Source organism: Myiozetetes cayanensis, unplaced genomic scaffold (assembly GCF_022539395.1).
Source record: "Myiozetetes cayanensis isolate MyiCay16 unplaced genomic scaffold, myiCay2020 scf4, whole genome shotgun sequence".
NCBI lineage: Eukaryota > Metazoa > Chordata > Aves > Passeriformes > Tyrannidae > Myiozetetes > Myiozetetes cayanensis.
Window position 1 is genome coordinate 71007076 of NW_026087631.1, and position 24455 is coordinate 71031530.

Sequence of the window (24455 nt, forward strand, 5' to 3'; positions counted from 1 at the left end):
CAAAATAAATTTTTACACAGTTTGGGGGTTTTTTGTTTGGTTTGTGAATTTTCACAATATTTTCCTTTCGTATCTCAGATTTTCAGGCTAGGGTGCCCAATAATTAGCTTCAGTGAATAGAGCAATCTGCAGAGCCAGAGGAAGATATTTTTTGCAACAAAATTTGCTGCATCAGTCACATTTTTCAAAGAAAAATAATGTTCTTCCTCAAACATCCCTATTTCATTGCCAAAACATGGTGGTAAGGGCGGGGGGAAAGTGGTGGTGGTGGGGAAAACACAACTATTTTTTTTTACAGGTTAATTTTGGTAAGAAATAAAACCCAGCAAAATATTTCCCCCCTGAATCCCACAGAAAATCCTTGCAAATGGGAAACTTGGAAGAGCCTGTAGAGGTCTCCTCCAAGGTGTGTATACCACACACCCTCATGTGTTTCCATTTGCAATGGTGCATATCCCCATTAACTTTCACCAGGGCTCTCCTGGCAATAAAGTTAAGCCCTGCTTAAGTGCTTCCAAATGTTGGCCTTATTTTAATGGTGATAGAGCAAGGGGAAGGAAAGGATGTGAGCCCACAACCCTGACAAAACACCTTGACCGCTGGGGTACCAGCAGGGCAGGAGGAAGTAGGACAGGGACACGACCCACCTCGTTTAAGGTCTCTGTGCTCATGGCTCAGGGACGAGCTGCTGGTTTTCCATTTTTACAAGGCCACTGTGGACATTGGGAAAGGGTGAATGGGTGAGATTTCCTGGCTAGTAGCCCCTCACTGTGCAGACAAGGGGCAGTTTCCAGTAAGAAGTGAATTACCAATTACTTCATGCCACAGACTGGGCAGATTCACTGGTCCAGGCTGTGCCTGCACGCAAAGCTGCTGCTGCTGCCATGATATCCTTAAGTGCTTTGGTTAAACAATCTCAGTGATTGCATACTTGAAACCTTAATGGTTATAATCCAGATTGATCCTAAGGGATCTCCAGTGCTTTGTTATGGATAGCAGAAGTCAGTGAGGCTCCAGTGTCTTCCATGGAAATACGGTCAATTATGCTACCCAGAGATTTCCTTGAGGAATGAAGGCACAGTTTAATTTCTATCAAGGAACAGGGCTGAACAGAGCCAAGATGACAGTGGGGGGGTGTACATACACACACTGTGTGTGCAACTACATGGAGGGCTAGTTTTCTACATTGTATGGCTTCACTGGGAAGCTCTTGGAGGAAGAGAATGGTTTGGGTTGGGAGGGACTTCAAAGATCCTCTCGTTCCAACCCCCCTGTCACGGGCAGGGACACTTTCCACTAAACCAGGTGACTTTTCTTGCTACTGATGCTTTGGTCCCCCCTTCCTCTCTATTGGGAAAGACTTTTGAGTCTGCTTCAGCTTGTGTTTGCACAGGGCTGGGACAGGGCGAGGGCAGGTAAAAACAGATGATGATAGAACGAAACCTCAACACAAATGGATGTTCAAAATAAAAGGCACAGCGTGGACCAAAGACCCTCTTTGCAGAGCTTGATGAGTTGGTGCAGAGCTGGAACCCCTCCCACCCCAGGGCAGATGAACCTGGGTAAGATGAAGGCCCTCAAGGAGGTTCAGACCACAGGGGGTTTCTGAACATCCACTTTACATGCTTTGCTGTCTCTGATGCCAAAAAACCTTTCCTGCACCGCAGAACAAATCTGAGATGGCTGGAAAAAAAAACCACAACAAAAAAGCGACACAAATACAACCTGCTGTGGGGTGGAAGGGAGGTGGTGGAGAGTAAAGACAGATCCTCCTATGCTGCAGTGCATCAACCTGACCTCCATTGCAGTCCCTTTAAACCTCCTCGCACAATCCACAGCCCCAGTCCAATTGCTGGGTGCGGTTTTTGAAACACTTTGCCTGCCTCGTCATCTCTCGACGGGTTATTTTTGCTTTGGTCTCACACAGAATGAGCCACAGGCTCCTTGCTGGGTCCACTCACACCATCCCACCTGCTGATGGGCAAAGGACAGCCAAGGAAATTGCCCACCACAACCAGCCTCTGTGCACTGATAAACCTCTGCCTGGACCACTATTTGCTATCTTTCCCAATCCAGAAAGTTATCCTCACCCAGGAATAAGAAATTCCGCAGAAACCCCCTGATGCAGGTGGAAACAATCTCTTCTGCTTTCAAAAGCTGTGGATCAGGCCACAGCCTGCTCCTTGCAGAGCATCCCATTAATAGTGAGAGGCAAATGAACCATTTTACTTCTCTTAGCTGGGAAAAAAAATAAAAAAAAGAAAAAAAAAAAGAAAAGCAACTGACCTGATTTACCTTTCTGATAATGTATTTAAAAAAAAAATAAAAAAATGCTCCCAGACTCGGGACTCAGCCAGCTGAGATTTCAGACGAAATGAGACTGTTTATGTCACGACCGCAACCTCCTGAAAAATGCCCCTTTAGATGGGAAAGCTCACAAGGCCCTCAGGTATAATGATCTCAGTTGTATCAATAACCACATTTCGGCAGATTCATTATCCGCTCGCCGGGCTGCACGGCCGCACGGGCGAAGCGCTGCAGCACGACGGAGCGAGAAAGGAGAACGTTGAATTCAGCCCCTTCTTCCCACAGAAAAAAAAAAAAAAAAAAAAAAAAATTGACATTGTGGGTCATTCTTTTCCCCGGCAAAAGCCAGGCTTTTATTTCCACTGCTTTCACGCCGTGCTCAGGGAGGGGAGGACCCGAGCTACACACAATATTGAGCACAACCAATCAATCTCCCTTTAGTGGGTGCAAGAGCATTTTCCTTCACAGCTCTCATCTTTGCTCCCTTAGCATCCTCATCCGTGGCTGTCCCAAACTTTACAGCAGGACTTTTTTTTTTCCTTTTTTTTTTTTTTTATCCCTGTTTCTCGCAACGTTCACTCCATTATTCAACAATTTAACATCCATCACCCCATTATTCAATATTTCAACAACCATGTTAAATCTACTCATGGATTTCAGTCCACACTTCAAAGGAAATTTATGCTACAAAACAAAGGTTTATTTCTTAGTGGTATTTTCAGGCAAGAGGGCCCGTTATGATCATGTATTTTGCCCTCTAGCTTCATACAAAATAAAATACTTCACCCAGTCATTTCCACAGCAAGGCTCTCATTCTTGCCTGCCCTCCAGCATTTAGAAGCAGAGGCAATCTTGGATGGAAGATTTCAAATCAAGGGGGTCTTGCCCTGATCCTTTGGCAAGTGTTTTCAGAATTTTATTAGTCTCATTATAAAAGAAATTGCATTTTTTTCTTTTTTTTTTTTTTGCCTGGACATGCTTAGCTCTAGTTTCCGAGCATCTCATCCCACCAACTCTTCTTCTGCTAAAGGAAACAGTTTGGCTCTCTTCCCAAAGTGGAGACCTGAAGGCTACAGTCCTATGAGTAAGAAATGAGAGCTGTGAGCATCTCGCTTCCACAGCATCTCACCTCTGCTAGCAATGGATGTGGCACAAAGAGCTGGACCGGGGTGGAGATTCCTCAAAGGAAAAAAAAATGATATGGGAAGGTGGACAGATGTTTGCACAGATTAAAAACCAGACTCTGTGGTCTCTCTTGCACCCCAGAGCCCCACAGCCCCTTCTCTCCACGCTACAGAAAGCCAGATGGGAAAGTGCCAGTGGTGAATGATACTCAGGAGGAGCTGGTACAGCCCCATCTTCTCCTAAAGAGGAGAGAGAGAAAATGGTCACCTGCTGTCCTCCTCCCAGCCTGAATAGGCTGGAGCCTGCTGTGAGGACAACATATCACAGAATCCCAGAATGGCTGGGCTTGGAAGGGACCTTAAAGACCATTCAGCCCCACCCTCTGCCATGGGCAGGGACACCTTCCACTGGACCAGGTTGCTCCAAACCCCATCCAACCTGGTCTTCAGCACTTCCAGGGATCCAGGGGCAGCCACAGATTCTCTGGGCAACCTGTGCCAGGGCCTCCCCACCCTCACAGACAGCAATTCCTTCCCCAGTGTCCCATCTAACCCTGCCCTCTGGCAGTGGGAAGCCATTCCCCCTTGTCTTGTCCCTCCATCCCTTGTCCCCAGTCCCTCTCCAGCTCTCCTGGAGCCCCTTTAGGCCCTGCAAGGGGCTCTCAGGTCTCCCTGGAGCCTTCTCTTCTCCAGGTGAAGCCCCCCAGCTCTCCCAGCCTGGCTCCAGAGCAGAGAGGCTCCAGCCCTTGGAGCATCTCTGTGGCCTCCTCTGGGCTTGTTCCAGCATCTCCACGTCCTTCTTGTGTTGAGGACACCAGAGCTGGATGTAGCACTGCAGGTGGAATCTCACCAGAGCAGAGTGGAAGGGGCCCCTGGAAGAGCTCTGCCCCACAATCGAGTGCATTTGCCCTCCCCTGCCCAAGCCTTGGAATGTATTACTGCAGTGACACAGAGCGGGGAAAAGGGGAGGGGAGGAAAAAGGCAAAGATAAGAAGGCAGAAAGAAGCAGTAGCTAGTTCAGGAGAGTAAGCAAGCAGCCACAAACTGCTAGGAGAGATGAAGGCTTGTACACCCATGGATAATTAATCTAAAATTAGCACAGCAGCACGAAGGTGGTGGGTTAACAGGTTGAGGTGTGGAATGGTCATAGCTTAAAAAAATCTGAAAGTTTTGAGGGCAAATCTCATCTTTTGTGGAAGAGCTGAGGGGGTCTGATGGTTTTGGAGCTCTTTGAGGTGGCTCAGCAAACCAAATGGATGTGCGAGAGCGCAGGAAATTCACAACTGCTCCTTAACGAATGCAAAGTGATGGAGGGCAGGGAAAGGAATTTCTGCTCCTCAGGCATCTCTCAGGGTCCTAAACTGCATCAAACCGAGCAAGGGCCCTCACACCAACAGAGGCAGGACTGTGGAGTCCTCTGCTCTGCACAGAGTCACAGAGCAAAGCCCACAGTGTGCTCAGCTGCACGTGGAAAGGGACGGCGAATAATCCTGGCAATATTATAATGCCTTTGGATAAATCAGGAGCGCGGCCTCAGATGGGGAGAAAAGTAATGATGCAGAAAAGGCAAGAAGCGTTCAATCAATATTTCTGCTCCGCATCTGGAAAGAAGCAGGATGAGATGCTTGTATCACATGAGGAGGGTGAAGCACTTTCCAGTCCATTAGTAACCAAGGAGGTTGTTAAACAGCATCTACTAGCGATAAACAATTTTAAATCAGCAGGCCTGGATAGCTTGCTCCCAAGAGCCCTCCAACAGCTGGCTGAGAAGCTCTCTGGCCTGCTGACGTTAATTTTTAATAAATCTTGGAACACCAGGGAAGATCCAGACGGCTGGAAGCATGCAAATACTGTGCTGATCTGCTGGAGGGGTGAGTGGGATGGCCTGATGAACAGGTTGGCTTGCCCACCATCAGTCGAGGGTAAAATAACGGGAACCCTCCTGAGAGTCACCCAGAAGAGGAATTAAAAGGATGGGAATCCAGCTAATGCTCGTCAGAGAGGTTCTGCAGCAAACGCACCCCGTCAAACAAAGCTGATTTTGTTCTTTGAGGAGATGACAAGTTTGGTTAATAAAGATAATTGCTTAGAGATAGTACACCCAGGCTTTTGTAGGGCATTTGATTTACTGCGGCGTGGCATGTTGATTATAAAATAAAGAAAGCTGTATTATGAGAATAAAGCACATGTGCAGGGGGATTCAGAAGTGATCTCAACAAAATAGCAGTCAGAGGGGAATAGGGCTTTTTTTCCAGGGGGATTTCACAAGGCTCAATCCCAGCCCCAGTATTCAGCATTTTCTTATCTGGCAGCAAATGTAACATCGCTGCTGATAAATCAGCTATGTGCTACACAAACAGGAGAGGCCAAGCCACCTGAGTAGAGCGGAGACAGTGGCAGCCAAGCATCTGGCTGGGGTCATCACTCCACCTCAGAAGGTAGGAGGAAGGGGACAGTCAGTGAAATAAAAGGGATGGGATGCTCAGAATCGGGGAGGTGATGCTGAAGCAGGTGGTGGAAAAGGGAAAAAAAAATCCTTGGACTGATTATCAGGATATAAACTGGAGCCTGGGATGAGAAGGGTCAGGATGGATGACTCCATACTGCAGGACTCTGCAGCATTTGGGGTTGGGCATTGCCTAGGACAGGGCACGTTACCCAGACCTTTCCACACTTAATTCTGACACTGACCTTTGCAACCCCAAGGAAATCACCCAAGGCTTGAACCAGCTTTTTCTAACAGGAATATCCCATCTGGCCTTTCACATCCCCTGAGCCTTAGTTTCTCCTTGGGAAAACACAACACCTCAGTGACACCCCAAAGGGAAGCACAGAGGCACCAGGCCAACATCCATCCCTTGCTTGGGTGGATTCTGGGGAGGAGATGTGGGGCTCAGCAAATTCATGGGCGACTGCATTTCTCTAGGTTCAGAGCAGAAGAGGGCTCTGTGGGAGAGAGGAGGGTGCACGCCCACCAGCTCATGTGTACTCCTTACTCTCAAGTACCAAGGGCAGGTCCATGTCTTCAGTCTTCAGGGCACCATAGGAGAAAGAAACGGGTTCCTTAGTGATTTGGACACACCATTCCATGTCACAGGAACAGGGTTTCTTGCCCAGCCTTCACTTGTGGCTTCTGCTGGGTCCAGAAGGGCAGTTTGGTACCTTCTCCCTGCTGCTTCTGCAGCTGCCTTGGAAGGGACCAGACCTGCTCAACTGTGCAAAAGATGAGGGGAAACCCCTCCACCTCAAAATCCAGGAAAGCCCTGATCAACCTCATGACCACAGGAGGCACATAAAGGTTAGACAACTTTATGAGTGGTCACTGGAGCAGCAAGGATCGGGGGGAGGGTCTCATGCAGGACTGAGTCTGTGGCATCTCCCAGGGAGGACCCCAGTGGGCCCCTGGAGAGTGACCTGGGAGGTTTGTTCCCTAATCCCAGCCTGAGTCAAACTCAAAAGATTACTCAGCTCCAGAGCTAGATAAGAGACAGAGCTAGACAACAGCTCTGCTGTGAAGCGGCCTTGCAAAAAACCAGGAAATTTTTGCCCTGGTGTCTTTTTGTCCTCCTGAATCACACTCAAGGAAGAATTTAGCCTCCAACCTATTTTTTTTCCCATCTGTCATGATTTGCAGAGGGCTTCTTAACAGTGCATGTGTCCCAAAGATTCAGAGTTCCCTGTGGGAGTTGGAGATGAAGTCTGGCTGAGGGCACCCCACTCTGCTGGCCTCATGTTTCCATTTGACTTTGCCACTAACCAGTGATGGAGAACTTGATGCTCACAATGTTCCTTAAGGGCTCCTATGGCTGTCCTTCCTCCAGGGAGAGAATGGGGTCAACAACTGAAATCCCAGATGTTTAACCCAAATAGGCCCCATCCATCAACACTTGAGCAGAATATTAGGATACATCGTTATTGCTGAAGGGGAATTTAAGGGATAAGTCATTAAATCAAAAACCTTACCTAATGCTAAACATAATAATATGTTTCAACCTATGGAGGGGAAAAAAAAGGGGGAAAAAAAAAAAAGGCGAGTTTGTCTTAAAACTACTGAATCCCAAAAACCGGCTTTGGTGAGGTGATCCATACCAGTGGTGAAACCTTCTTCAAGAATGCTGCAGCCACCTTGTTGGGCTGCCCAGATGCAAGGTAAAAAACAGGTGTTCATCCAAAAAAGACCATCTGGGGTCTCATCTGCAAATGCTGCTGGGAAGATGCACCAGGTACCAGCCAAAGGCCTTGGATCCAGGATTACCTTCCCTGTTGTGGCTTCAACTACCCAACCTGCCAGCAGCTCACTGTAGACTTCATGTCCTCAAAGAACCACCAATTTTGGGTTGCATGTTCTATCTCACCTGAATTCATTTGCCTCATCCCTGGAAACATTCAAGGCCAGGTTGGATTTGGCTTGAGGCAGCCTGGAACAGTGGAAGGTGTCCCTGCCCATGGCAGGGGGTTGGAGTGAGATGGTCTTTAAGGTCCCTTCCAACCTCAACCATTCTGTGATTCTGTGATTCCATGGACTAGCAGGGGGACAGGACTGCCACAGCATCACTCCTCAGTGTGCCTTTAAATGTCTGTGCCCGGCACAAAGTCCTCAGTGGGTGAGAGCCCTGCCAGGGAGTGCCCCCCTGCTCACTGCCCTGCCTGCCTCCCACCTACTCCTCCTCCCTGGCTCTGCATCCATGAGGAGCGCAGCACAACCCCAAATACTCCATCCCTCCAAAAAAGATATTACCTCCACTCCCACCTTTCCCCTCAGCTCCAATCCAGCTCCCTGGGCCGGCGTGTTTTTCCTCCGCCACAATTAACGCTTGACGAGGCAGAACATCCCCCCCCTCCCTGCTCCAGTCAAGCCCAAGAGACAGCACAGCCAGAGTAAATTACTTAGAAGAGAGGAGGGGAAAAAAATAAAATTAAATAACCACAGCAGACAAAGGCTTCTTGTCTTAAAGCCCTTACTCAGCCAGCACATTGGGCAGGTTGGCTCAGGGATGCTGCATAAGCAGGAGCTGTGTTGGGGTTGGTCTGAGCACCCCCTTGCAGCCCCCTCCCAAATTCAGCAACAGGGACCCCGGATGCTCACCCAGGCACCCAGCTTTAAGCAGATGATTTCACATCTGGGCAGATGTGCAAGACCTGAAAGGTTTTACTCTGACTGCTCCAGAGGAACTCGATTTTTTTTCAACAGGTTGAAACTGTAATTGCATATTTTCACACTCCCCCCCCAACCCCGTGGAGAAAAAAAAAAAAAAAAGCAGGAGAAGTAAAACAGACTCATTTATCAAGTACAGCCAAACACTAGACTGGACTCAGTGAAATGAAAATGAGTCGGTGACACTTTGTATAATGGTGTTCCAGTTTGTTCTCCTAAATAATTCCTGTTTTAATGAGTCCCTTTTGCTCCAGCACTAGTTTGTAGCCCCCACACTTTCTCAGGTCCTTCGGTGCTTTAATTTGACTTTTAAAAATTCCCAGTGTAGTACTTTTATTAACAAAAAAAGAAAAAGAAAAGCAGGCTTGCTTCTCTCCTGGCTTACATGGGAGCAGGTAATGAATCTCTGAGCAGAGCACAGGAGTCATCTCGGCTCTTATCTCCATGGCCTTGCTGTTTCCAAACCTACTTATTTAAAAAACTCCCCCATCACGCGATAATGGGAACAGAGAAGGCCAGCAAGGAAACAAAAAGGCAATCAGGAGCTTTACAGAAGAAGGGGAGCACCATGATTTCCACCTGATCTTCTCCTGCTGGGACAGGTCTTTAGGCCAAGGCACTGCAAATGAGAAGAAGTCGCTCCGGGGAGTGTAATCATGAGAGGTGTACCCTGCATTGAAAGGCTATTCTGCAGTGTTTGGTCTTGCTAAGGGCTCCTCCACTCGGATCATACTCAGCTTGCCGTGGAAGCGATGGGAGCCCAGACCTTGCAACCACCATGCTGGCGGTGGGGTGGCCTGCCCAGGTTAGCTGGGGGTAACTTGCACCCAAATATCAGCTGCTCCAGGCTGAGGAGGTGGTCCTGGCTGCAGAGGGTCCCTGGGGAAGGGCAGTGGGTCTGCAATCCCACAGCAAACCTGCATGGACCAGAGCTGGCCCCCCACCAGCCACACCACAGCTCTGGGGGGTGAGGGCACTTCCAAGCCATTCCAGCACGAATTCTGACCCGTTCAAACACCACATCACGCCTGCACAGCCTACTCCTGGAGACTCCTTGAGCTAGAAGGTGTGTAGGTGCACTGAAAACTCCGTAGAAACTCTGTAGAAAGCTCAGCAAAGGAGTGGAAACTGAAAGCTGTGGCAGCACCTCCCCTTGCCCACCCCTGAACCCCATCACCACAGGCTCTTGCTCATGGTGAGGACAGTGTGGTGGCCCCACACCTTGCTGTGACACCCCCTAAATCCATGCCACAGAGCAGGCATAACCCCAGCTGAAGGATGGAGCAGGGATGGCTGGAACAGTCAGGAGCAGGGAATTAGGGATGCAGCGGCGCTCCACGTGTCCACTCCCCCGTGTGAGCCTAACGAGCCTCATTAACAGGGAGGACTTTGTTCTGCAGCTGGGTGGGATGCAGTGGAAGGGAGAGACAGGGAATCCTGACCCCTTGGGAAAGGAGTCACTCGAGAAGAGCCCTGGAAGGACGGCAGACTCTGGAGGGGCTTGCAGCCTAAGCAAGTTGGGGTGACACTGGTGAAGTGGAGATATCAAGGATGAGGTGATCCAATCGGTCCCTTCCCTTTCAGATTCCCTCCCCAACACTCCAGGGCTGTGGAAGAAAAGAGACACCAAGCACTTAAGCAAGAGGTCTGAAAAGCAGCATCTCCAGTCTCCCCAGTTTCACTGGGGGACAGGATAGTGAAGGAGAGTTTACAGGCCAGGACTATCCGAAAGGGAGGCTTGGCTTAAAAGCCTGCAAAGCCTCAGCAAACCCAGTTAACATCAGCCTAACCAGGCTCAGCAGCAGCTCTAGACCTCAGACTCAGGAAACAAACATTACAGGTTTAGACACCAATTCATTTCTAACCATTTAGCAAATCAGTGTTTCCCTCCCATCCCCCTTCCCTGGAGCAGCAGTCGCGGCAGCTCAGAGTTAGTGTTACTCCTAGTTTCCAAAGCCTTGGAGATACACTTGACCTTCATCACTGCACTGTTTTAATTTCCAGCCTCCCTTTTCTAACCCTCCCCGATGGAGTTCCGCCAGAGTTCCTCCTTCCCTGGAGACCATCCTTGTGCTATTTTGCTTGGGTTTTAATCACCTTCCACTTTGATGCCTGCACTCCAATCTTTTACAGCCTTCCTCGGTGCCGTGCCATCTCACCAGCCTTTTTGGGAGTACCAGATGGACCAGCCAGATTCCTCTTAGGAAATATCTACTCTTTTCTTGGTTCCTTCCCTGCCCTGGGAAAAGCTTCAAAGCCACTCTCCCTGCTGGCAGGATTCCTGGGAGAAAAGCTCCGTGGACAAGGCCAGCAATCACAGAGTCCCAGAATGGTTTGGGTTGGAAGAGCCCTTAAAGCTCATCTCATTCCACCATCTGCTATGGGCAGGGACACCTTCCACTACACCAGGTTGCTCCAAGCCCTGTCCAACCTGGCCTTCAACACTTCCAGGAATCCAGAGGCAGCCACAGCTTCTCTGGGCAACCTGTGCCACCCTTATAGTGAAGAACTTCTTCACAATCTCTAATATAAACCTCCCCTCTGGCAGTGGGAAGCCATTCCCTGTGTCCTGTCCCTCCCTCCCTTGTCCCCAGTCCCTCTCCAGCTCTCTCGGAGCACCTTTAGGCACTGGAAGGGGCTCTCAGGTCTCCCTGAAACCTTCTCTTCTCCAGGCTGAACAGCCCCCACTCTCTGAAGAGCCCAGGGAGCTGGACATTATGGCTTTAGGTCACATCTAGGTTTCACCACTCTCCCTAAACAGCCTGACACTGATGCACTAAACCCCAGCTGTGCTTCCTGGAAGGTCCTCTCTCAGATCCAACAAGCTCAGGATTGTTCTAAGCCCCTGAATACAGTAACCCTGCTCCCAAATCTCATTTTTAGCTCTTGTTTTCATTGCCATTCCCAAAAATCATCCAAGCCCTATCTGAGTGTTAAATTTCCAGCTTTGGAGGCATCCCCTGGCTCTCAGTTTCACACACCCAACCCGATGGGAAAGCATTTTCTCATGGACACGGCTGCTTCCTTAAACAGATCTTGTGTTCTGAGATAGGGAGATCAAAAACATCCACAGCATACTTTCTCTGGCCACTCACTAGCTTTGAGATTCCCTTTTCCTTGCCTCTGCTTGGCTCTAAGCCTCCCCCACAGCTTTTTCCAGCCTCTCTCTCGGTGATTTTTTCCTCTGGCTGGTAATTGTTCTCATTGCCCTTGGCTCACAGATGGTCCTTGGAGAGCTCACTGTTGATGTGGTGCCAGCTCTCCTCCATTCCAGCTGCTAAAGGGCATTAGGAGAGAAGCTACCACTCACCAGAGACCTTTCCTCTGCTCCATCTGCCCTTCCACACCTGGGCCCTTGCTGGAAAAGGGTTTGCTCACCAGAGCTGCCACAGCTGGGCAATGTCTAAGTCACATCACAGCCTCCAGGTCACCCTCCGTCCCCTCTAACCCCTTCCCACAAAGGCTCCCAGTTCTATCTGAACCTCCCTACCCACCCTTCCTCCTTGACGTCCCTCCTGCCACACAGCTGAGTCACTTCCCCTTTCCCAAACCTCTCCTTCAGGCTTTCCCATTCCCTTTGGATTGTGAGAGCCTCTGCAGTCCCAGCCCAGCAAACAGAGGGGGTTCTCTGTGTTCACAGAGCAGCCCCTGGGCTGAAATTCTTTATGCAGAGGGTGATAAAACACCAGCAGAGGTTGCCCAGAGAAGCTGTGCCTGCCCCAGCCCTGGAAGTGTCCAAGGCCAGACTGGATGGGGCTTGGAGCAACCTGGGATAGTGGAAGGTGTCCCTGCCCATGGCAGGGGGTTGGACTCGATGGCCTTCAAGGGTTCCTTCCAACCCAAACTGCTCTGTGCTTCTGTGATTCCAGCCCCTGAGCTCCAGCCCCACTCCACAGGGACACCCTGGACTGCCACCCAGGCAGGATGGATGCGAGTGAAAGGAAACGAGGGATGGGGGAGAAAATGCAGCAGAGCAGAGAGGAGGTGAAAGGAGGTCGTATTTTTCACCAAGCCAAGTTGTTTTTGGAGGCACAGACACTGGGTTCATTCATGAAGCAGCTAAGTGCAGGGTTTTCAACGGAAACAATGAATTAACAAGGATGAGCAGCAACAGGATAAATGACCTTTTTCCTCCCTCCCAAAGTGTCTCCTGTTTCTTTCCTAACCAAGCAGCCAACAGCTCATTTAGCTTCAAGGCACTCAGTCCCAGCAGCCTGGTGCCTCCAGGGAAGTCCAAGGGGTTTCCACAGAGCTACCTCCATCCCGTGGCTCCCACTCAAGACCCATGGGAGCCAGGGGCTGGAGAGAACCCCGCTGGGGATGTGAAGCACAGGTATTGACATCCAGCAAGGTGACAGCCCCATGGACAAAGCCAAGGCATCATGGAACAAAGTGGAAGTTTAGGCTGGACATCAGGAACAGGCTCTTCACCCAGGGGGTGGTCAGTCCCTGGAACAGGCTCCTCAGGGATGTGGTTATGGCCCCAAGCCTGACAGAGTTCAAGGAGCATGTGGATGATGCTCTTAGGTTTAGGTAGTTCTGCAAGGAGCAGGGAGTTGGATTCAGTGATCCTTATGGGCCCCTTCCAATTTAGAATCACAGAACTATTTAGGCCCTCGGAGGTCATCAAGTCCAACTGTTCCCCAGCACTGTCAGGGCCGTCACTAATCCATGTCCCCCAGTGCCACATCCACGTGGCTTTTAAATCCCTCCAGGGATGGGGACTCCTACACTGCCCTGGGCAGCCTGTGCCAATGTGAAATAGCACTTTCCATGAAGGAATTTCCCAATATCCAATCTAAACCTCCCCTGGCACAACTTGAGGCTGCTTCCTCTCCTCCTGTCCTTTGTTCCCTGGGAGCAGAGCCCGATCTCCTCCCTGGCTCCCCACTCCTGTCAGGGAGTTGCGGAGCCAGAAGGTCCTCCCTGAGCCTCCTTTTCTCCAGGCTGAGCCCCCCCAGCTCCCTCAGCCGCTCCTGCTGCTCCAGACCCTTCCCCAGCTGCCCTTCCTTCTCTGGACATGCAACCTGAGATACTCTCAGGTTCTGTGATCAGTGCCCTGAACACCAGCCCAGTGGGACCCCACTTAAAACCCATCCATGGGAAAAAAAAAGCTCCAGTGCACTGCAAACCCAGTGCCTTTCACCAGTGTGCAATTTGGCCTCAAAGACACAGAAAGAAAGTGGTTTGACTTTCAGTTTCTGCTATCTCAGAACCTATCAGAGGGATATACTACCTTGCGCTAACGTAACGGATTAGAGTGGAAGATGAAATGCTGTTCCATTATCTATTTATTAAAAGCACCACTTGAACTGCTTTTATTCGGTGTACATCTCCCAGTAAAGAGGTGCTCCTTGACTGTGTAAATCAGCAAGCAATTGTGTTTTAACAGCCGTTAGAATGGCATTTCCACACGCTTTTAGATGGACTATCAGACAGAAAACCTCTTCCAAAACTCACTTATCGTAACAGGCGCGATCACAGAGCTCTTTACTGCTCCTCTACCACCAAGACAAATACAAAATGGGCTTGTAAAACTCACAAAGCAGAGATCATTCCCATTCCTGCTGCATGAATATCCCTAATGACAGGTCAAAATAAATAATTTGGGTAGCAGAGGAGGACTGTGCAGCTCCCACTGACGGATGGGACTTCTGGTAGGCGATGAAACGCAGACTGCAGTTCCCAACCCACCTGTCCTATGGGAATCAGCTCTCATGGAGCCAGAAGGGATGAAACCACTTTGAAACTACCACTTCTGTGAGCACAAGGGGAAGAAATGATGACAGGCTTTCAGTAAAATATCTCAGGTGTCAATACAGCAATATATGTGAACTGCACAACAAAAGGCAAGTTGTTGGATTCTCTCTGGCCCACCAGAACAAACTGGGCTTTTGCTGTGTTGGGGATATTTTTCCATGCCAAGGAGTATTCCCCCTTATTTTTGCCAGGCTCTGCTGCTTTGGCATTCCAATTTTATTTACAGAGTGTTTCGAAAAAGAAATCTGGAGCAAATTTCAGATCTGCTGAGGAGGGTGGAAACGGGTGTATCCACATGAATGGGGAAGGATACCTGTGGTCTGGAAACTCTGTGAGTGGATGCATGGACGGACAGATGGATGCATGGATGGATGGACCCCAACCACCCTCCTGCTGTCAGAAGGATCTCAGCCCTTTGCCAAACTCATTGCTGGAGTCGATGTCCTTGTTCCCTCCTTTCCTGTGGCCAACTGCACTTTATCACTTGCTGTAGATAAACTGGAACACTATCCTGCTGGAGAAAACCCAAGGCCCAGCTGTGTCACCTGGAAGGACACCCATCCTTGGCTGACTGGTTATCCAACCCCATGCACCCCAAGCTTCTGGCTGCCCTTACACGAGTTAAATTCTGACGGGGCTGACAAACCTAAAAGATCATTTCAAACCACAGTTCCTTCAAATTCAGCTTGCTTCAGCCTGTGACCTCCTTGGCAGGATCTCCCTTCAGCACAGCAGCCCCAAACAGGAGCTGACAGTGCTCTGCAACCTTTTGAACCAGCACTCAGGTCCCTTGGGTACTGAGGGGAGGATTTCTCTTAACGGCGTGCAAGCTCCTTGGCTCTGACAGCCCTGCTCTTGGGCTGCCTGGGAGGGCACCAGCATCCCACCCCCTCCATTCCATGGTGTGAAAGGTCACTGGGGAAGGTGCACTTGTCACCAGGAATAAACCATTACACAGGAGTTGTGTCACATCTTCTTTCTGGGAGGATGGAGACAGCTGAAGTCAGAGAAAATCTCTCCTGATGCCAGTGGGATTTGGATCTGTCCCGGAGCAGTGAGCAGAAATGCCAAGCAGCAAGGAGTAAAACCTCTCCTAAATGACATGGGTTATCAGCTGGCGTGGAGTGAGCCTCAGGAGACACCCAGGGCAGGTGTCCCTTCACTCTGAGGTGCCAACCCATCCAATCTGACTGTCTCCTTAACAGAAGTCACCCCATTACCATAAAGTTTGGACAGTGCCAGCTTCCCAGTCAAGCTAAATAAATCCCTTCCCTTTGCCTCCCCTGACAGCACATCTTATCCAGAGCTATTCTGAGACAAGAGTCACCAGTGGACCTGAAAGAAGTGGGTTTGAGAGCTGCAGTTCAGGAGAGCGTGGATGACCCCCTGTGCCTCTGAGGTGTTACGATTTCCCAGACGAACCTCATAGTCCACATTTTGCTACCTCTGTACATCAGAATAACGCTAGAGAAAATTTAATTTCTCTCTGCAATGGGTGGCAAACCAGAAACAGGACTACAGCAAGGATGGCACACACAGAAGAGAAGAAAACATTCCTCTGATCCTCTGGGAGGGAGAAACCAGAGTCAGCCAGCAGCAATGCCTACCTGCTTACCTAGTTCAGCAGTGTCCTAGGAAACCAAGAATGGGCCAGAGATCCCCTGAAAGAGATGTTCTGCAGGGGAAAAGATCATGTCCTGCCATGCTTATCTTGAAGCCCAGGAGAAAGCAGCCCAGCCCAGCCCAGGAATGGGAGGAAACAACACCATGAGCCCAGCAGCCACCAATTTTGTGCAGCCTCACCTCAGAAAGGAGACCTAGACCAAGATCTTCCTCCTGGCTCTACTGCTGCACATGTTTTGGAGAGGCTCCTTCCCCTAGCTCAAGGCTGAGAGGTTGTCCAGGGGGTGGCCAAGCCAGATGTGGCTGCACTGGAGATCAGCAGGACCCAGCTCTGAGCTCTCAGCAGTGGCAGGCAGGGCTGACACAGGCAGGGGTGTCACCACTAAAGGGTTGGTGAGCCCACGTCCAGCCCCTCTGCTCCTCCCTGAAATGCGGGTCAAGCCACAAGGTGACAGTCAGTGACGGCAGAGCCGTCCCTGCCCACCGAGGTGCTTCCAGAACTGTATCAAAAACTAAAGCGAGGCAATAAAAATTAAAAGGGAAGTAATACGGATCATAAAACCCAAGCACAAGACTAAAAAGTCCCCGGGCACTGATGTGTCGTTAAGTCAGGGCATGAACCTCCCCCTCACAGTGCTGCCAAGCCCCTTTACATGAGAAATCATCCTGGTTTATGATTACTGTTTTATCAAAGACGGGCCAGGCTTTCGCCGCCTGGCTCTCTGGGGTTAAGGAAAAAGGTGGTGGAAAGGCTGGGAATTGGTGTGTCACCCCTGTGCACCACCTTTTGTGCCTCATCTGACAACCGGGTTTTGTGGCTGAGACCACCAGTGCCTTGAACCAACGACTGCACACACCCTGCTCACGAAGGACGCAGTGGAGAAATGCTAAACAGGCCCACAGAACCACGGTTTGGGTTGGAAATCAACTTTTAAAGGCCATCTAGTCCAGCCCCCTTTCCATGGGCAGGAACACCTTCCACAAGATCAGGTTGTTCTGAGCCCTGTCCAACCTGGCCCCGAACACATCCAGGGTGGGACATCCACCACCTTTCTGGTAACTGATAATTAAAATAATTGGGCCCAGCCTAACAGAGCTGCTGGTCTGAGCTCAGAAAACATTATTTTGCTAAAAGTTGTCCATCCCCCAGCCTTGCAGTGACTGATAACTCACAGGCATCCTCCTCCACCCTAACATCCCGCTCTTCTCCCACTATAGAAGGTCCCACTGAAACAGAAGCCACAGCACCAGGAGGTGGAGGGCTGTGAGAGGAGTCCAATTTTAATTGACTTGCACACAAAGCTGAGGTTTTAATCATCCCTGGGGCTGGCAGGAGATTCACTGCCCCCCCCACACTGCCCATCATTTCCATCCCCCACCGGTCTGGCCCCAGTGACCCATTAACATCCCCTTCTTCTTGTAAATATTGCCTGAGCACTCCTGCCTGCCCTCCTGCCCTCAATTAATCGTGGCCTGGGGGAGAAGCAGGTAAGAAAGCACTCAAATTTAACTGATCTCCACAGATGGCAGAAGTGGAACTCGATGTGACAAACGCAGGCAGCAGGGATGGGCAAGGGCAGGGCAAGGAGGACAGCAGAGCCCTTCGTGCCCAAACACCCTTGTGGACACCCAGATATCCTCACCTCCCATCACTTCATGGGATCTGAAGCAAGTTTGCATGCCACAGGGTTTGGTTCTCAGGGGGAAGCCCTGCTCTGAAGCAGGTTATCAGTGCAAGCTGAATCCCACGCCCCCAGAGCCATTAGGCCTATGGGCTGGATGCCCCATCAGCCACACTTCATCTCATGATACAAGGCAGAAGCCCACACAGAAGCTCTGCAGCTCCCAAATCCCATGGGAGCCTTGGACGCCACTGCATTAGGAATCACTGCACCTCAGAAACAAACTGATGGCAAGAAGCCATCTGGAAAGAAGCACAGGTTGGGTGGGGGCCTGGAGCAACCTGGTATAGTGGGAGGTGTCCCTGTCCATGGAAGAGGGGTTGGGACAGGATAGCCTTTAAGGTCCCTTCCAACCCAAACCATTCTGTGACTCTGCAACAAGTACCTCAGGCTTCAAACAGCACCTTCAGCATCCATGGGGATACCAGAAATGTAACTGCTACCTTCAGCACAGGACCAGGCTCCCAGTTCCTGCTGCAAGGAGCAGTAGGTCACCCACAGAGCAGTCCTAACTGTACCCAAAGGTGGTTGTGCTTGAACAAAAGCAGAGGCCACAGAAACAGGTTGATTTTTTTTTTTTTTCTTTTTTCCCCCTAAGATATGACTAAACTCCATGAGCAGTTAGTGCCTCAGCATCCTGCAAGCATCCTGCAAGCAATGCTTTCAACAAGAAGGAACAAAAGGCTGTGACAGGGAGGGGAATGGTGGGAAACCTTAAGGGCTCCCAAGCTTCATTTGAGACCTGGTGTTTGCAGCACGGGCTGTGTTTCATCTTTTCATAAGTAACTCTTACCAGGAAACATTACAAAAAAGGGGGCATTTCAAGGCAGAAAAGTTGGTCTCCAAACGTAATTTTATTTTATTTTTTTTTAAACCTTTTGTTAGCAACTCTTCTGGGGAGCGAATCCAGCAGAGGCAATACAGTGCAACGTGCACTCCTAAATTAGTTTCCAGGCACTTGGGACGCTTTATTATTCATTTCCTCCAAATATTAGGCAATGCCTTTCGCCCCTTTCAAAGTCTATACGAGGGGTCTTTGATGCATTGTGGGACTTGAAAGTTTCAGGTCTAAAGAAGCATCTCTTTCAAGTCCTCCCTTTTATCAAGCATATTCTGTTCTGTTCGCTGTAATGCACACAATGGCACGAGAGTCTTGACCTGCTTCATGTCTGATGAGTTGAAATCTCAGATGCATAGGATAAAACAGCCATTCCTGGCAACACAGCTTAAACACTCAGGGCTCCATTCAGGCAAATATTACCCAGGGGTCTACCACGCCACTGAAAAGCTGCAGAAATTGGCTCTGTAGACGGCTGACCAATTCAGCAGTGAGGAATGACCCTGCTACATTAACTCCCCTTTCCATTTCACCCTGGGCGAGCCAGGGTCTGGAGGCAACCGCAGCAGGAGGCAAGAGCCGGCTGAAGCCAGATTCATTTTCCCTGCATAAAGTATTTTTTGCGTGCGTGTGTGTGACCAGGAATGTCATTACGAGGGTCTGCAAAAGGGGGGAGAGTGATGGCATTAGGGCAGAGGCGCAGGAATCAGCGAGGGTTCCGTCTTACGGTGACGCCTCTCCTGGAGAACTAAAACTTGTAGTCCTTAAGACGCTGAAAACGTCTCAAGTAGCCAGATCTCCGCCTCTGCTGAAGGTGTGTGGGACTTTACACCACGTGGTCTCCTCCACGTGTCAACCAGAATTGATACCTCTTGCTGCACAGTGACTTGCTGTGTTTACAGGTGGGGGTTTCCCTCTTTTTCTGCTTGCTGCAACCTCACTCAGAGATGGCTCTGGCCCAGTAATATACTGGACCCAGGAGAGGGATGCAAAGTGAAACCTATCCTTGCAAAAGCAAACACATCTCAGCGCAAAATTCAGTGTTTTTGTCCTTTAGACAATCACACCGACATGTTTTTAACAGAAGAACCAGGTGGCTATTGAGGGATTTTAATCCCCTCTTGACAGGTTAGAACTGGGAGAGATTTTTTTAAAGGGTGATCTAGAAATGACTGGGTAGAAGAATTTCATGTATGGACTGGAGAGCTCCTAAATGGGTTGAAGCTGCTGGAATTCGCCTTGCATGTTTTATGCCCTAGAAGCAAAAGATGTGTCTAGAACAACTCAGAAAAAGAGTGTTCAGACTATGTGGGAAGATGTTTGTAAGAGAGACTGGTCCTTTTTTTATGGCTCTACTTGCCTGCCCCAGTGCTATGTCTTGGTATGCAATCCCAGTCTGACACCCTAAAACCAGTTTTGATAATCCCAAAATTTCACTGGGAAGACCATTTCTTAAGCCATATAAAAAGGAAGAAGTTAATTTTTCATGAGTAAAACCTAGCTGTGTCTTTCCTGATACTGGCAAAACATCCACCAGCAGCTCCAGAGCCTATAAAAATGGGAATATGTGCATCTGCTCTAAAAGCAAATCTGAACCACAAGGATACAATCTCTCAACACATCCTTCTCCTCCAGGATGCTTCAGACTCACAGAGATGAGCACAAGCCTGATTTTAAAAGGATGTTGAGCACAGTTCCCATTGCTGGTATGGCAGTAGCAGCAACAGGTACCAAAAATAATATGATAGAGACTGGACAGGGCTCTGAGCAACCTGGCCTAGTTGAAGATGTGGCTGCTAATTGCAGTGGGGGGTGGACTAGATGGCTTTTAAAGGTCACTTCCAACCCAAACTATTCTATTCTATTCTATTCTATTCTATTCTATTCTATTCTATTCTATTCTATTCTATTCTATTCTATTCTATTCTATTCTATTCTATTCTATTCTATTCTATTCTCAGCTCTCACACTACCCACCTGGTTAGGAGGGTTTTTTAGGAGCCTTCTCAGGCATCCTTACTAAAATACAATCAGGACACATGGGGCTTGTGCCCTGTGTGTGAGTGCTGCAGTGCTGGTCTGCTGGAGGGCAGCTGACAAGTCATTACTGTGTTGTCCTACAAATCCTCTGAGCCAACAGGGAAGCTCCAACAATGCGATGATTTATCAGTTTGCAGGTTGAAATTCTTTCAATCGAGATAACAATTCTACTCCTCTGTGTTAAATGAGAGTTTTTGTTTGGGGGCTCCGGCAGGAGCGGAGCCAGCACATGGATGGGACTCATCGCTCACAAGTCAGCAGAAAGATGCTGATGGGAGCGTCTGCACAAATTTTAAGGAGCCTGAAATGGCTCCTTTGAGAGGATGAGACAGAAGAAAAGGAGGAAAACTGCAGGAGAAACGAAATCTATTTGTAAACCCCAGGCGGAGCTGACACGAGGCAGCCAGTGCAGGAGTGGAAAGATGATAATGGAGCATGATGGATAGTTCACAGGATTATTAGATACCCTCCAACTCAAATATGCTGAGGAGCCAATTATTTAACGCTAAAGACAGTGCAAACGGATGTTTAATAAGCTGAATCTCTTCAGGATTGCTGGAGCTCAGGGGACCAAACCCCTGCTGGTGTAAATCAGGAAAGCCAGCATGATAAAGTATCCTGTGCTCCAGATACACACTGGTCCTCCATCTCTGCCAGGAGAGCAGGGGCTGGGGTGCAGGGAGGGGAAATGCAGCTGGAATTTGGGAGAAGATGGGTGCAAGGGGCTTCCTGGGGTGGGGCAGCACAGCCCAGCAGCCTCACCAGGCTGGTGATGGCACTCAGTTCTGCAGCTGGTGGCCTTCCAGGCTGCCCTGTTTACAGACAAGAGGGTTGCTTCTCCCAGGGAGATAGTCTGGGTTTATTTTCTAGCTGATTGCAGAGAGGCAGAATGGAAGCAGTGGGAGGAGTGGGAGCCAGAGAGGAGTTTGGTTTTTCCTGCAGGCACTGAACAGCCTTTTTCGGAGGCAGAGATAATTTCAGGGAACAAAGCATCACCTCTCAGATTCTTCTGCTGAGGGGGTGTTGGGGGAAAGCAGGATCTCAGCACCCTCCCTGATTGCCTTGCCAGGAGGTGACCCTGCAGACACACCATCCCCTCACCTGGGCTGCTCCTGCAGCCAGAGGAGAGGGACAGGCTTCTGCTCATCCTAGAGCGCTGCCCAAACTAGATCAGATTTAACGTGGGATAAAAACATCTCCACTAACTACAAAAGGCCTCTATCTTTTTAAATGTCTGAAGATAGCTTCCTGAAACCATATTGTGTCAACTTCTCCCTTCTAAACTCATGCTTATACTATAGGAGCTGAGGTGTGTCTTAAAATCTGGATCTCCCTGTGATTCACCCACCACCAGCACTGCTCTCACACGTCCACATTGTCCAGGCAATAGCAGAGACCCAAGAGATATAAGGAAGAAACTCTTTATGAAGAGGGTGGGGAGGCCCTGGCACAGATTGCCCAGAGAAGCCGTGGCTGCCCCAGCCCTGGAAGTGTTCAAGGCCAGGTGGGACGGGGTTTGGAGCAATCTGGAAAACGTCCCTGCCCATGGAAGGGGCTTGGACTAGATGAGTTTTAAAGGTCCCTTCCAACCCAAACCGTGGTTCTGTAATTCTGTGATAACCCAGCAGCGAGATGCTCCTCAGCGTCCATAACACACGTGCAGTGTGGGGCCCGGAGGGGAGATGTGGGGATTCAGTCCCTGACAGATGGGAACCTGTGGGGGACTCACAGCACGGCTCTGCTGAGGGTTTGGCCAGCGCAAACCAGGCAGTTGCTCAAGAGGAGAGGAGCGAAATACCTCAGTTCAGCAACATCAACTCGGGATCTGGCTCTGGCACATCTGAACCGGCTCAGATGATTTAAAAAAAAAAAAAAAAAAAAAAAGGATTTTCCTTTCTTCCTCTTCAAGACCTTTAGGAAGGCATCCAATTCACAGCCTCCTGTGCGACAGCTGCAGAAAACAGGTCTGGAGAGGACCTTGAAATGTCACCCAGAATCGCAGCCCCGTGACTGGGTCTGCGCCGGGGCCAAGAACAACAACAGCCAAAAGCACTCCAAGCATCAGCAAATATTGTTGCTCGGCGCACTCCCGTGCAGCTGCCAGCGTTCTCTGCCGCCTGCTCCCTCCAGCACTGCAGCACTCAGCACACACATGTTCATGAGAGCATCTTCTACGGATTTACAGGAACAGCAGTTAAGAGTTTCGGTCGCTGATGACAGCAGAGAGTCGTGGTGGTGGTGGTGGTGGTAAAGATGCTTCGCGCTGATCCATCAATGTGACAAAACCACCTCCTCTCCCGCAGCAAATCCCGCTAACTGAAGGGCAGGATCAGACCCCCAGGACCCCAGAAAGATATCAAGACAACCCCGATTTGTGTCCCGCTTGCCAGGAGCTGCCAGCTCTCCACACAAAGCTCACCCAGATGAGTACTCACCAGGACCCTTGGTTCTGTCTCAAATCGGCGACGCTCCCTCCGCTCCTCTGACCATTTCCTAAGGAACAACGGAGAGAGAAAGAAACAGAACAAAAACCTCCATCAGACCCAGGACTGAGTGTCTGGTTAAGAAAGGCCAGCTCTGGAGACACCTTCTGCTGGCACAGTGAGGAAACACTGAGGCAGGCCTGCTCCTGCTCTCCCACCAAACGTGTTTCCACGGTCAGTTCCTCTGCTCATCACCCTCCCCTGTATCACAAGATCACCTAGCAACACCGTGCCATGGAGGTGCAAACCCACCCCGTCCTCCCACTGTATCACATCTCCTGTGACAGCTGGGAGATGAACGCTCCGGAAACGGATCACATCCAAGCAGCTTTGGCTGCTTCGCCCATCCCACCCCCCAGCTAAACATTATGCTTTGGTCCCCGTGGGATTATCAGCTCCCTGGGGCTTTCTGCAACCACAGCTCAGTTGTCAGAGATGATGGTACCCACAGGGGTGCCTGCAATAAACCCACATCCCAGAGGTGCTGGGGTGCAGAGGGGGAAAGTGTGTGGCCAGTGCCCTCCCAGGCTCTGCCTGTAAAAGTCTCCTGTCCCTCTTAGCTTGGGAAAAACTTTGGAGAAATGGAGCCCTACAGAAGCTCCTGGCCACCACTTGCACATGATAGAGACAGTGTCTCCCAACAGGCTGGCATCTCCAAGCAGGAAGCTGACACCTCCACGTGGGAGGTGTTAGGTGAGTGGAACTGTCACCAGCACGTGCCAGAGGAGATGACAAAACACACCGGTGGCTGATAACACAGGTTACCTACAGGGTGGTTGTAGAGGGATGAGGTGGCCCAGCAGCTTGCCTGGAGGTGGGCAGGACTCAGGGTTGATGCGGGAGATCAGCGGGAGGGTGCTTTGGGGGACCTGACTCCACTTCAGCACAACCTCAAGGACTGAGACCCCCACCAGCAGGCAGCCGTCATATTAACGGGGTCCTGAGCGCCCCTAGCACAGCCTGGGGGGGTGGCCCAGGTCTCCTCCTGGGTAAGGGCAGAGAGGAAGACCACCATGGCACATATGATATGGGAGTGCACAGCTGGAAATGGCTCATGTGGTGCGGCAGTCGGATGGGGATGCAGCATTTGCACGCCAAAGAAGTGACGACCTGCGGTATTTCCCCCAAAACGGCACCACCAGCTCACACCTTGTCCTTAAAACCTGGGTTTGCACCTGAGTTTTGGCCAGGGTCAAGGGGTTGCCATCAACCCATGGAAGCTGCAAGGGAAAAGGGACCTCTGTGCCAAGGCTTAGTGGGTTGCAAAGCAAGGGAACAGTCACAATTTCCTTCCTTCTCCAGGCAGACCCTGCAATGGGTTTACCAGGGCAGGGTCCACCAATACTATTTCCCATTACTCACGACACAGGGAAGCAACTGGGATCCCTCTCCCACCCACTCATTACTTTTAGATGGAGCCACTGACCTTGAGTCAGCCTTTAT

At 50.1% G+C, this 24455-nt stretch overlaps 1 protein-coding gene across 1 annotated transcript in view; it reads right to left on the bottom strand.

The window, feature by feature from the left end:
- Nucleotides 1–24455, bottom strand: part of ZBTB7C (zinc finger and BTB domain containing 7C) — a 146483-nt gene that overhangs the window by 48791 nt on the left and 73237 nt on the right. The window contains exon 4 of the mRNA XM_050329933.1: nt 22965–23022. Within this exon, the coding sequence (XP_050185890.1) occupies nt 22965–23022 (58 nt within the window). The remainder of the gene's footprint in view (nt 1–22964; nt 23023–24455) is intronic.